The sequence below is a fragment of the Chrysochloris asiatica genome, unplaced genomic scaffold, assembly GCF_000296735.1.
Source record: "Chrysochloris asiatica unplaced genomic scaffold, ChrAsi1.0 scaffold00056, whole genome shotgun sequence".
Classification (NCBI taxonomy): domain Eukaryota; kingdom Metazoa; phylum Chordata; class Mammalia; order Afrosoricida; family Chrysochloridae; genus Chrysochloris; species Chrysochloris asiatica.
The window spans coordinates 8040324-8052935 of NW_006408574.1; the positions used below are offsets into that span (position 1 = coordinate 8040324).

The 12612-nt window shown below is 44.2% G+C and overlaps 1 protein-coding gene across 2 annotated transcripts in view; it reads left to right on the forward strand.

Moving 5' to 3' along the window:
• VLDLR (very low density lipoprotein receptor) overlaps positions 1-12612 on the forward strand; it is a 51847-nt gene that overhangs the window by 15438 nt on the left and 23797 nt on the right. For both annotated transcript variants that reach the window (XM_006863742.1, XM_006863743.1), the window contains exon 2: positions 9296-9415. In XM_006863742.1, coding sequence (XP_006863804.1) covers positions 9296-9415 — 120 coding nt within the window. The remainder of the gene's footprint in view (positions 1-9295; positions 9416-12612) is intronic.

Sequence of the window (12612 nt, forward strand, 5' to 3'; positions counted from 1 at the left end):
GGATACTGATAACTCAGGCTCGCAGCTCTCCTGAGGATACTGGTATCCAGGCACCCAGCTCTTCCTTGGATATTGGTACCCAGGCTCCCAGTTCTCCAAGGATGCTGATACCTAAGCTCGCAGCTCTTTCTAGGACATAGGTACCCAGACTCTCAGTTCTCCTGAGAATATTGGTACCCAGACTCCCAGCTCTCCAAGGATGTTGGTATCCAGGCTCGTAGCTCTTTCTAGGATATTGATACCCAGGCTCCCAGCTTTATTTCTACTTCATCAAATAAAATGCTCAGATGCATTTACCTCCCACAGTGCTCAAAAGTTGTAAGGCCATAAAACTGCAGCAAAGAGCCCCCAAACCTGCTCCCCAGCACTGATCAGTGCTGAAACAGTAGTGACATTGGAGAAGGGGAAGCCATATTTGCTTGTTGCTGTTGTTGGGTGTCATTGAGGAGTTGGTTCTAATAGCCACCTTGTAAGAACTAGTGCAGCCTCCCATCGGGTTTCTTAGTCTGTAAGTCTTTACAGAAGCAGACTGCCCCACCTTTCTCCAGTGGAGTGACTAGGGAGTGGAACCACCAATGTTTCTGTTCTCAGTGGAGTGCTTAAACCATTGTGCCACCAGGGAACCTTGAGCCTCTTCTGCTAGGGGTGATGGGAAAGGTTGGAAGCAGGTAGTGGTGATGATTAGCATGAGGAACGTGATCTGCATCACTGGAATGTTATACGTAATGTGGTTTTTGTGTGTACATCTGCCATTTCTGTATGTATTGTTGTTGTTAAATGCTGTGGAGTCGGTTTCGACCCATAGCGACCCTGTATAGAGTTTCCGAGGAGCAACTGGTGAGCCTGAACCGACAACTTTGCAGTTCAAATGGCTTTGCAGTCTGGCACATTAACCCACAGCACCACACCAGAACTCTTTATTGTTGTTGTTGTTATTGTGATGTGCCATGGAGTCGGTTCCGACTCTTAGTGACCCTGTACAGGGTTTCCGAGGCTGTAAATCTTTACGGGAGCAGAATGTCTCATCTTTCTCCCACGGAACAGCTGGTAGTTTTGAACTGCTGGCCTTGTGGTTCACAACCCGATTCATAACCACTACGCTACCAGAGCTCCCTGTTGTTGTTAGGTGCCATCAATTCACCTCGCAATGGCAGAGTGGGACTGACCCATCAGGTTTTCTTAGCTGTGGTTACAAATCAGGCTGCTAATCTCAAGGTCAGCAGTTCAAAACTACCAGCTGTTCTGCGGGAGAAAGATGAGGCTTTCTGCTCCCATAAAGATTTACAACCTCAGAAACCCTGTACAGGGTCGCTATGGGTCGGAACTGACTCGACGGCACATAACAACAACAACAACAACAACAGTCTTGATTTCCAGGAGAAAGCAGACTACCCTTGACCTGCGGACCACCTCAGTGGGTTCAAACCGCCAACCTTGCAGATAGCAGCCAAGTGCTTAACCGCTGTGGCATCATTGTACAACCAAGTATATCTTATTTATTTATCTGTATATACTTATGTGGTGGTGGTGGTGTTAAATGCCGGTGAGTCAATTCCTGTGTAGGGTTTCTAAGGAATGGCTGGTGAGCTTGAACCGTCAACCGTGTGGTTCCATCTGACTTTGCAGTCCAGTCCATTAACTCACAGCACCACACTGTTGTTTGTTGCTGTGTGCCGTGAAGTCGGTTCCGACTCATAGCGACCCTGTACGGGGTTTCTGAGCCTGTAAATCTTCACGGAAGCAGAAAGACTCATCTTTCTCCCACAGAATAGCTGGTAGTTTTGAACTGCCAGCCTTGAGGTTAGAAGCCCAATTTGTAACCACTTCGTTACCAGAGCACAACACTAGGACTGCGTATACTTTTGTTGTTGTTAGGTGCCATTGAGTCGGTACCAACTCATAGCAACCCTATGTACAACACAATGAAACACTGCCTAATCCTGGACAAACCTCACACTTGTTGCCACGCTTGAGCCCATAGATGCTGCCACTTTGCCAATCCATCTCACTGGGGGGCTTCCTCTTTTTTTCTGACCCTCCCTCCACCTTACCAAACATGATATCCTTTTCCAGCGACTGGTCCCTCCTGACAATATGTCCAAAGTACCAGAGACGAAGTTTGGCCATCCTGGCCTCCAAGGAGCACTCTGGCTGCACTTCTTCCAACACAGATCTGTTGGTTCTTCTGGCAGCCCAGGGCACTTTCAGTATTCTCCTCCAACACCATAACTCAAAAGCATCAATTCTTCTACGATCTTCCTTATTCACTGTCCGACTTTCCTATGCATATGAGGTGATTGAAAATATCATGGCTTGGGTCAGGCACACCTTAGTCCTCAAGCTGACATCTTTGCTCTTCAAGACTTTAAAAAGGTCTTGTGCAGCAGATTTGCCTAATGCAATACAGGGTTGCTAGAGTCCTGGTGTGGCGCTGTGGGCTAAGGCACCAGACTGCAAAGCTGTTTGAACTGCAAGGTGCAGTTCAAGCTCACCAGCTGTTCTTTGGAAACCCTATACAGGGTCGCTATGGGTCAGAACCGACTTGACGGCACTTCACAACAACATACTTCATTTAATTTCTTGTCTGCTGCTTCCATGAATGTTGGTGGTTGATCCAGGAAGAATATACTTATGTACTTATATATATTTACATATACATTTATATATTATATATATGTTTTGTTGTTGTTAAGTATCATCAAGTCAGTTCTGACTCATAGCGACCCTGTATAGGGTTTCTAAGGAGTGGCTGGTGGGTTTGAACCACTAACTTTGTGGTTCAAACTAATCTTGCAGTCAGACTCCAAAAAGTTCATGGAAAAATGGATTTAACAGATAATGGAATTTTTCCATGAACTTTTGATGTGTATATATATATATTTACTATATATAATATATATATGTATATTGTTGTTGTTAGGTGCCGTCGAGTCAATACTAACTCATAAGGACCCTCTGCACAACAAAACAAAACACTGCCCAGTCTTGTGCCAACCTTACAGTCATGCTACTCTTGAGCCCGTTGCTTCTGCCACTGTGCCAATCCATCGCATTGGGAGTATTCCTCTTTTTCTCTGACCCTCCACTTTACCAAGCATTATGTCCTTCTCCAGGGACTGGTCCCTCCTGTGTCTAAAGTCTGAAAGATGAAGTCTGACCATACTGGTTTCTAAGGAACATTCCGTCTATACTTCTTCTAACATGGATTGGTTTGTTCTTTTGGCAGCCCATGGCACTTTCAGTATTCTCCAACACCATAACTCAAATGCATCAATTCTTCTATGGTCTTCCTTATTCACTGTTCAGCTTTCACAGGCATATGAGGTTATTGAAAATACCATGGCTAAGGTCAGGCACATCTTAGGCCTGAAACTGACATCTTTGCTCTTGAACACTTTAAAGAGGTCTTCCGTAGCAGATTTGCCTAACACAACATGTCGTTTGTTTTCCTGACTGCTGTGCTACCGTGAGTGTTAATGGTTGAACCCAGCAAAATGAAGTCTTTGACAATTTCAACCTTTTCTCCATTATATGGCTGTTGACTGTTGGTCCAATGGTAAGGATTTTTGTTTTCTTTACGTCAAGATGCAACTCATACCAAAGACTGTGGTCTGTGATCTTCATCAGTAAATGTTTCAAGCCCTCTTGCTTTCAGCAAACAAAGTTATATACTCTGCATATCGCAGATTGCTAATGAATCTTCCTCCATTCCTGATGTCACATTTTTCTTCATAGAACCCAGCTTCTCGGATTATTTGCTCAGCATACAGGTTGAATAAGTATGGTGAAACAATACAACCCTGTCGCACACCTTTAGTAATTTTAAACCATTTGGTGTTCCCTTGTTCTGTTTGAACAGCTTCCTCTTGGTGTAAGTACAGGTTCCTCATAAGCACAATTAAGTGTTTGAGAATACTCATTCTTCACAATGTTGTCCACAGTCAGAAGCCTTTGCATAGTCAATAAAGCACAAGGAAACATCTTTCTGGTGTTCTCTGCTTTCAGCAATGTGATTCCTCATTTGACGTCCTTGTTTAAATCCAACTTGAACTTCTGACAGCTCCCTGTCAATGTACTATTGCAGCCATTTAAAAATTATCTTTAGAAAAGTTTTACTTGCATGAGATATTAATGATATTATATGATGATTTCTGCATTCTGTTAGGTCACCTCTCTTTGGCATGGGCACAAATGTGGATCTCTTCCAATCAGTTGGCCAGGTAGCTGTCTTCCAAATGTCTTGGCAGAGATGAGTGAGTGCCTCCAATGCTGCATCAGTTTGTTGAAAGATTTCCATTTGTGTTCTGTCAATTCCCAGAGCCTTGTTCTTTGCCAAGGCCTTCAGTGCAGCTTGAACTTTTTCCTTCAGTATCTTTGGCTCTTGATCATATGCTGACTCTTGAGAGGGTTAAACCTAGACCATTTCTTTTTGGTACAGTGACTTCTTTTGATGCTTTCTGCATCAGTCAGTATTTTGCCCATTAAGTTGTTCAATACTGCTAGTCAAGGCTTGAAGTTTTTCTTCATTTCCCTCAGCTTGAGAAATGCTGAGCATCTTCTTTCTTTTTGGTTTTCCAACTCCAGGTCTTTTGAGTATTTCATTATAATATTTCACTTGGTTTTCGCAATCTGACCTTTGAAATTTTCTATTCCACTGTTTTGCCTCCTTATTTCTTCCATTTGTTTTAGCATCTCTACACTGGAGAGCAAGTTTCAGAGTCTCTTCTGACGTCCTTTTGATCTTTTCCTTCTCTCTTGTCTTCTTAATAGCCTTTTGCTTTCTTCCTGTGTGATGTTCTTGATGTCATCCCATACTCTTCTGGTCTTCAGTCATTAGTGTCTAATGTATCAAATCTATTCTTCAGGTAATCTGTAAATTCAGGTGGCATAGTTCAAGCTCATATTTTGGCTCTTTTAGACTTGTTTTAATTTTCTTCAGTTTTAGCCTGAACTTGCATACAAGCAATTGATGTCTGTTCCACAGTCTGTCACTGACCTTGTTTTGGCTGATGATATGGAGCTATTCCTCTGACTCTGTCCACAGATGTAGTCAGTTTGATTTCTGTGTATCCCAGTTGGTAAGGTCCATGTGTGTCCTCATATTTTATGTTGTTTCAAAAAGGTATTTGCAATGAAGAAGTCATTGGTCTTGCAAACTTCTATCATGTGATCTCCAGCATCGATTTTGTCACCAAGACCATATTTTCCAATGACTGATACTTCTTGTTTTGTTCCAACCTTTGCATTCCAGCAGCAGTAATTATTAATACACATTGATTGCATATTTGATCAATTTCAGACTGGAGAAGTTGATAGAATTCTTCAACTTCATCATCACTGACTTTATGGTTGCTGCATAAATTTGAATAATAGTTGTATTAACTGGTCTTCTTTGGAGGTATACAAATATTCCCTATCACAGACAGCATTCTACTTCAAGATAGATGTTGAAATGGTGTTTTTGATGATTAATGAGATGGTATGGGCCAACCTCACTACTGTTGCCACGCTTGAGTCCATCAATGCTGCCACTTGACCAATCCATCTTGTTAGGGGTCTTCCTCTTTTTCTCTGACCCTCCACCTTACCAAACATGATATATTTCTCCAGCAACTGGTCCCTCCTGACAATATGTCTGAAGTAAGAGAGACAAAGTTTTGCCATCTTTTCCTCCAAGGAGTACTCTGCCTGCACGTCTTCCAAAAGGATCTATTGGTTCTTTTGGCAGCCCATGGCACTTTCAATATTCTCCTCCAACACCATAACTCAAAAGCATCAATTCTTCTACAGTCTTCCTTATTCAGTGTCCAGCTTTCACATGCATATGAGGTTATTGAAAATACCATGGCTTGGGTCAGGCACACCTTAGTCCTCAAGCTGACATCTTTGCTCTTCAACACTTTAAAAAGGTCTTGTGCAGCAGATTTGCCTAATGCAATACATCGTTTGATTTCTTGACTGCTGCTTCCATGAGTGTTGATAGTTGATCCAAGAAGAATGAAGTCCTTGACCACTTCAGTCTTTTCTCTGTTGATAAGAATGTTGCTTATTGGTCCAGTGGTGAGTAAAGATTTTTGTTTTCTTTACATTGAGATGTAATCCATAGTGAGGTTGGCCCAGGATCAGGCAGTGTTTCGTTCTGTAGTGCATAAGGTCGCTATGGATCGGTACTGACTCGATGGCACCTACATCAACAACAAATTCCTCTTCAATTTGTCATTCCCAGCATAGTAAACCATGAGATTGTCAGATTCAAAATGGCCAATACTAGTCCATTTCATCTCACTAATGCCTAGGATATCGATGTTTCTGCATTCCATTTCATTTTTCACAGCTTCCAATTTTACTAGATTTATACTTTGTACATTCCGTGTTCTGATTATTAAAGGATATTTGCGGCTGTTTCTCCTGATTTTGAGTTGTGCCCTCTCAGCGAATGACGGGTCTGAAAGCTTTACTCATTTTTTGTTGCCATACACGGTCAGCTCCACTTTCAGGAGGCAGCTCTTCCCCAGTTGTATTTTGAGTCTCTTCCAACCTGAAGGGCTCATTTTCTGTCACTGTCTCTGACAGTATTCTGGTGCTCTTCATCATGTTTCAATACTCAATATTCTGATGCTGACCATGCTCCACTGCTATTCATAAAGTTTTCAGTGCCTAAATATTTGTAAGTAGTCCATCTCTCTTTCTTCCTAGTCTGTCTTAGTTTGGAAGCTCAGCTGAAACCTGTTCACCATGGGTGACCCTGCTGCTATTTAAAATACTGGCGGCATAGCTTCCAGAATCACAGCACCACGCAAGCCACCATAGTACGACAGACTGACAGACAACTGTTGGATTTATTTATATCTATATCTTGTTTTTTGCTGTGGAGTCAGTTGCAAGTCATAGTGACCTTATATAGGATTTCCAATGAGCTCCTAGTGGGTTTGAACCACTGACCTTGTGGTTAGCAGTTCAGTGGTTATTCAACACATGTATATGGAGTCCTTGTATGGTGCTGTTAGATAAGCATTGGACCATAAGGTCCTTTTGAACTGCAAGGTTGGTGGTTCAAATTCACCAGCTGCTCCTTAGAAATCCTATGCAGGGTCACTATGAATTGGGACCTACTCCATGGTGCATAACAACAGCAAACATACATGTGTGTGTATGTGTGTGTGTGTGTGTGTGTGTGTGTATAAGAAGTCCTGGTAGCGTACTGGATTATAGCTGAGCTGCTAACTGCAAAGTCAGGAGTTCAAATCTACTTGTCTCTCCACAGAAGAAAAATGAGGCTTTCTCCCATAAAGATGTACAGTTATAGAAACGCTGTGCAGGTTGCTATGAGTCAGAACCGACTTGGTGGCTCACAACCACACTCACCTCCCTCTATGTATGCATATATGTAGATATGTATGTATTGTGTACCTATCTAGCTATCTTTGTGTCTGGTGTCATGCTGTAGGCTCATCACTGGACTGCTAACCCTAAGATTGGGGGTTCAAACCCACCAGCCGTTCCTTGGAAACCAGATACAGAGTTGCTATAAGTGGGTACCAGCTCAACAGCTTTTAACAACCACGTCTTTTGATCTGGACTCCAGCTTAATTCTTGGGGGCAGAGTGATTAATAATGTTTTCAAAGCAACAGATTTCGTACCAAGGGAGGCAACCACACCCATATGGTAAAGTTGATTCAGGCCCAGTTTTAATCCCATAGAGAATTAGCCACAGAACATAGAAGGCTCCAAGACAGCAGGGAGTAGCTGATACAAGGGGACAGACTGCAGTATTGTGTGTCCACACAAGAGTCCCCAGTCTGTGCCTGACACTGTTGTTGGCTTCCGTACGCCTGCCTGACACAGCTGCAGAGGCTAAGAGGTGGCAGGCCATCTGAAAGGCCGTCCTGAGTAATCCTCGGGGACCATGTTCTACCAACAGACTTTGCTTTTTGAAGATCTGTGGTCAGTTTGCTTTACGCAATCAGATCTGCGCCTTTCATCTCAAAGTCACAGACAGCCACTGAAGGACAGACCCGCTAATGATACAAAATACCTGCCTGTGAGCTGCCACACGCCAGGCAAAACGCCAGGTGTCCTACTTACAGGGATTTGTTCCTAATACTGTGAGAGTTCAATATCTGTACCTCCAGCCAAGCCTAGCTGGGTGGTACAAACTGTGCGTGCATTCCACTAGATAACCAAAAGGCTGGGGGTTCGAGTGTACCCAGAAGCACCTGGGAAGAAAGGTCTGCCAATCTCCTTTTGAAAACTCAGCCACTGAAAACCCAACGGGGTACAGTTCTACTCTGACACCCATGGGGTTGCCAAGAGTTGTCTCGGCAGCAACTGATGCATCAAGCGTAGAAAACCTGAAGTTCCGAGAACTTAAATCCAGGTCTGGGATTCCACTGTACTTTGTGACTTTCTGGACTCCCATCTCTACCTTAGAAACAATCTCTCTTTGCCTCTTAACGCTATCTGTACTTTGTTTTTATTTTTCTCTTGGATGCTTTTGATCTCACCTGGGGCTATTTTGTGGATAAGTCCCTTTCCCAACAGACTTGAAGGTCTAAGACCAGGAGCCATGGGTAAAAACTTGAAACCTTCTAAACCTTCTCCTTGCTCTCCCTGCTAAGTTTCCTAACTTAAACTGTAACAGACGTGTTGCTGTTGTTAAGTGCCGTCGAGTTGGTTCCAACCCATAGCAACCCTGTATGGGGTTTCCAAGGAGCAGCTAGTGAGCTACAGCCACCGCCCTTGCAGTTCAAATGGCTTTGCAATCTAGCGCAAGGAATGCGGACAAGAAAGGCTCTGAAAGAGTTAGGATTTGGCCCTGTGATTGTAGCTACTGAAGTAGTTTAAACAAATGAGAGAAAACAATGCAAAGGCAGATTAAGGTACCTTGGACATCTGCACAGATCACATTTCCTTCTATCTTGGTCTGGCTGCACTGGCCCAATTTCCAGGAAGCAAAAAAGAATCATGGGAAGCAGAATGGAACCCCTTTGTATTTAAACCTATTTCTTACAAGTTGTACGTCACTGTTTCCGGTTTCATTTCATTAGCCTGACAAGCTGCAAGAGAGGCTGGGAAATCTAGTCTATATTAGATGTCACATGCCCAGCTGAAAATGCAATTACTGTCTGTCACGGCCTCCAGATCCCTCCAACTCTGGCCTCTGGAATGTTACCACCTATGAAGTCAGAAGCTCCCCCTCCAAGAGTACCCCTGGCGGTGGGCTTTGGGCAGCTCACATCTCTAACTTACTTGACTTGGATTCCTGCATAGCTAAGTGGTTCCTTCTGATTCTAGGAAGAAGACCCAAATGTGAAGGCTCGCAATTCCAGTGTACCAATGGTCGCTGTATTACGCAGCTGTGGAAATGTGATGGGGATGAAGACTGTGCCGATGGCAGTGACGAGAAGAATTGTGGTGAGTCAAGACTTGGATGGTCTCATTTGTTACCTCACTTGTACTTATGCATTGGGCAGAAATATAACGGGATTCCCTTAGTGTCTACAAATGCATTGTGGGTCCGAAAATACAATTCATGTCTGCCACGTGGCATGATCCAGCAATTTTACTCCTGGGTGTTTATTTATCCAGCTGATTTGAAGATTTAGGGCCACACAAAAACCTGCCCACGATTGCTGATAGCAGCTCTATTCATAATTGCCAAGAGTTCGAAGCACCCACGATGCCCTTTGTTAGGTGAGTGAATGAATACAACAATCCGTGCGATTGGGTTTCATTCAGTGAGAAAAAGAGATGAGATAAGGAGCTCTGGTAGTGTAGTGGTTACGAATCGGGCTGCGAACCGCAAGGTCAGCAGTTCAAAACTACCAGCTGTTCCGTGGGAGAAAGATGAGGCTTTCTGCTCCGGTAAAGATTTATAGCCTCGGAAACCTGGTACAGGGTCGCTATGAATCGGAACCAACTCCACGGCACATAACAACAACAGAAAGACACGAAAGAACCTTAAATGCCTGTTGCCAAGTGAGGACCAGTCACACAAGGTTACATATTGTGTAGTTGCAACCATGTGACGTTCTGGAAAAGGCAGGAACTTGGCGGCAGTGATGCCTGTTTTGCCGGTTATGGTTAAGTCCATTGGATCACATGTGTGCCAAGTAGAACTGCCCCAGAGGGTTTCCGAGACTGTCATCTATGTGGCGGCTGACTGCCACATCAGTTTCTCCCACAAAGCAGATGATGGGTTTGAATCATAGACTTGAGTTTGCAGCCGAGGAAGCTCTTAAACCGCTGCGCCACCAAAAACTAGAGAGAGGAAACCATCCACGGTTGTCAGGGTTCAAGAGGAGGGGAAGGGGATAGGCATTGTTACGACAGTGAAGTTATTCCGTATGGTCTTAGCGTGGTGGTTCCAGAACATCGTGCGTTCGTCCAAATCCAAAGCATTGAACCCTCATGTAAACAACGGGCTTGGGTTCTTAATAGTGATGTTGTTGTTAAGTACCATCAAGTTGGTTCCAACTCACAGAGACTATGGGTTTTCTGAGGAGCGGCTAGTGGGTTTGAACCTCTGACCTTGCAGTTAGCAGTCTAGTGCTGTTCCTACAGCGCCAGACCTGGACGCTTCAGATCATGCTAGTTCTTATCCATTCTTTATAACCAATTATAATAATGATACTTATGAATATTGGGTCAATAAATCAATAAAAGGGCTTGCTGTTCACTCCCTTCCCCATACACCACACCTACCCCAATTTTTATTTATTTGGGGTTTTTTTCTATAATCTACTCATAAGAATTGCTTTGAAATAGAGTCCAAAGTCTCTATCCTTCCTGGTCTGGAGGACTAGAAAGCAGGGTTTGACATGGGTTTATCAACGGGAGTGTGGAATGTTGGAGATAAAGTGGAGGCCCTGTCAAATGGAAGGGACCGGCTTATCTTCCATCAGGCAAACGCGTGGTCTAGGAAGCTGGGGGAGGGGCAGAGACCAGAAGTCGAGACACAGAGAAGATTGCATACAAGTGAGTTTGTTATTTGTTGTTTTTCAAAACCTTAAACGGCTCTAGTCCGAGACAAGAAAGCAAGCATGCAGACTAAGAACCACGCCCCCTAAAGTTTCAAGAGATTAAATACTGTATTTTTATACAAGGCTTGCATGGGCTATATGGCGTTGTTTTGTTTTGTTGCAAATCACACAACCCCCTTGGACATTAATTTTCTACACACCACATTCTACGTATGTGCATGTTATTTGAGAAAGCTGTGGTAATCCTTCGTTTTAGCAGCTACAAACCAGTTCTGCTCACAGAGAAGAGGCGGATTTCTCTTTGTGTCCTTGCCGACAATAGTTCATGGAGCCCTGGTGTGGTTGTTGTTGTTGTTGTTGTTGTTAAGTGCCGTCAAGTTGGTTCCGACCCATAGCAACCCTGTACAGGGTTTCCGAGGATGTAAATCCTTACAGGAGTAGAAAGCCTCATCTTTCTCCCGCAGAGCGGCTGGTAGTTTCGAACTGCTGACCTTGCAGTTCGCAGCCCGATTCGTAACCACTACGCTACCTGGTGTGGTGCTGCGGGTTAATGCGCCAGACTGCAAAGTCACTTTGAACCTTTAGGGTCAGTTGTTCAAACTCACCGGTCACTCCTTGGAAATGCTATACAGGGTCGGGACCGACTCACCAGCATGTCACAACAACAACAACACATCATGGTTCTAATGCAGTAGGCAAGGTGGACGACATTGTCTCCCTAAGGGAATGGGGACACAACGGTGATACTCACTGGTTAGCATCTGCGTCAATGCAGTTTAGCGATGCCCCTGGTTATGCAAATGATACAAGCTCTTGTCAAATCAGATCAACTGAGATGATGTTCAGTGAACCCAGGTGTGTCACATTGATTCCGGCCATGTGTCGCAGAGCAGAGCGCACTCCACTGGCTGAGCAAGCTTAAGACCCACCAAACATCAGGTTTGATTTGAACCACAAACTTTACTGTTAGTAGTTTAACTGTTTGCGTCCCCAAGGGATTCCTGAAATGACATTTAGGTGGCTTCAATACATGCTGAGGAGTCCTGGTGTGGTGTGCAGGATAAGCACTGGACTGCTAACTGCAAGATCCGCAGTTCAAACCCACCAACCGCTCCTCAGAAACCCTATACAGGGTTGTTATTGAGTCAGAACTGACTCAACAGCACTTAACAACAACAACAACACATGCCAGGTTTGCTCTATGACACCTTTCTTCTAAGGGGCCCTAGTGGTACAGTAGTCAAGCACTTGGCTGTTTACCAGAAGGTTGGCGGTTTGATGCTACCAGCCGCTCTGTATGAGGAAAACCTAGTGAGCTTCTTCCTTAAAGGTGACAGCCTCCGGAACCCTCTGGGGCAGTTCTCCTCTGTCCTACAGCAGGGAACCAAAATTTATAATGTCATCCATGGGCCATACAAAATCACCAACTTAAAAATTGTTGTTGTTTGTTGTTGTTAAGTGCCGTCGAGTCGGTTCCGACCCATAGCGACCCTGTACAGGGTTTCCGAGGGTGTAAATCTTTACGGGAGTAGGAAGCCTCATCTTTCTCCCGCGGAGCAGCTGGTAGTTTCGAACCGCTGACCTTAAGGTTCGCAGCCCGTTTTTGATGTTAAGTGCCCTCAAATTAGT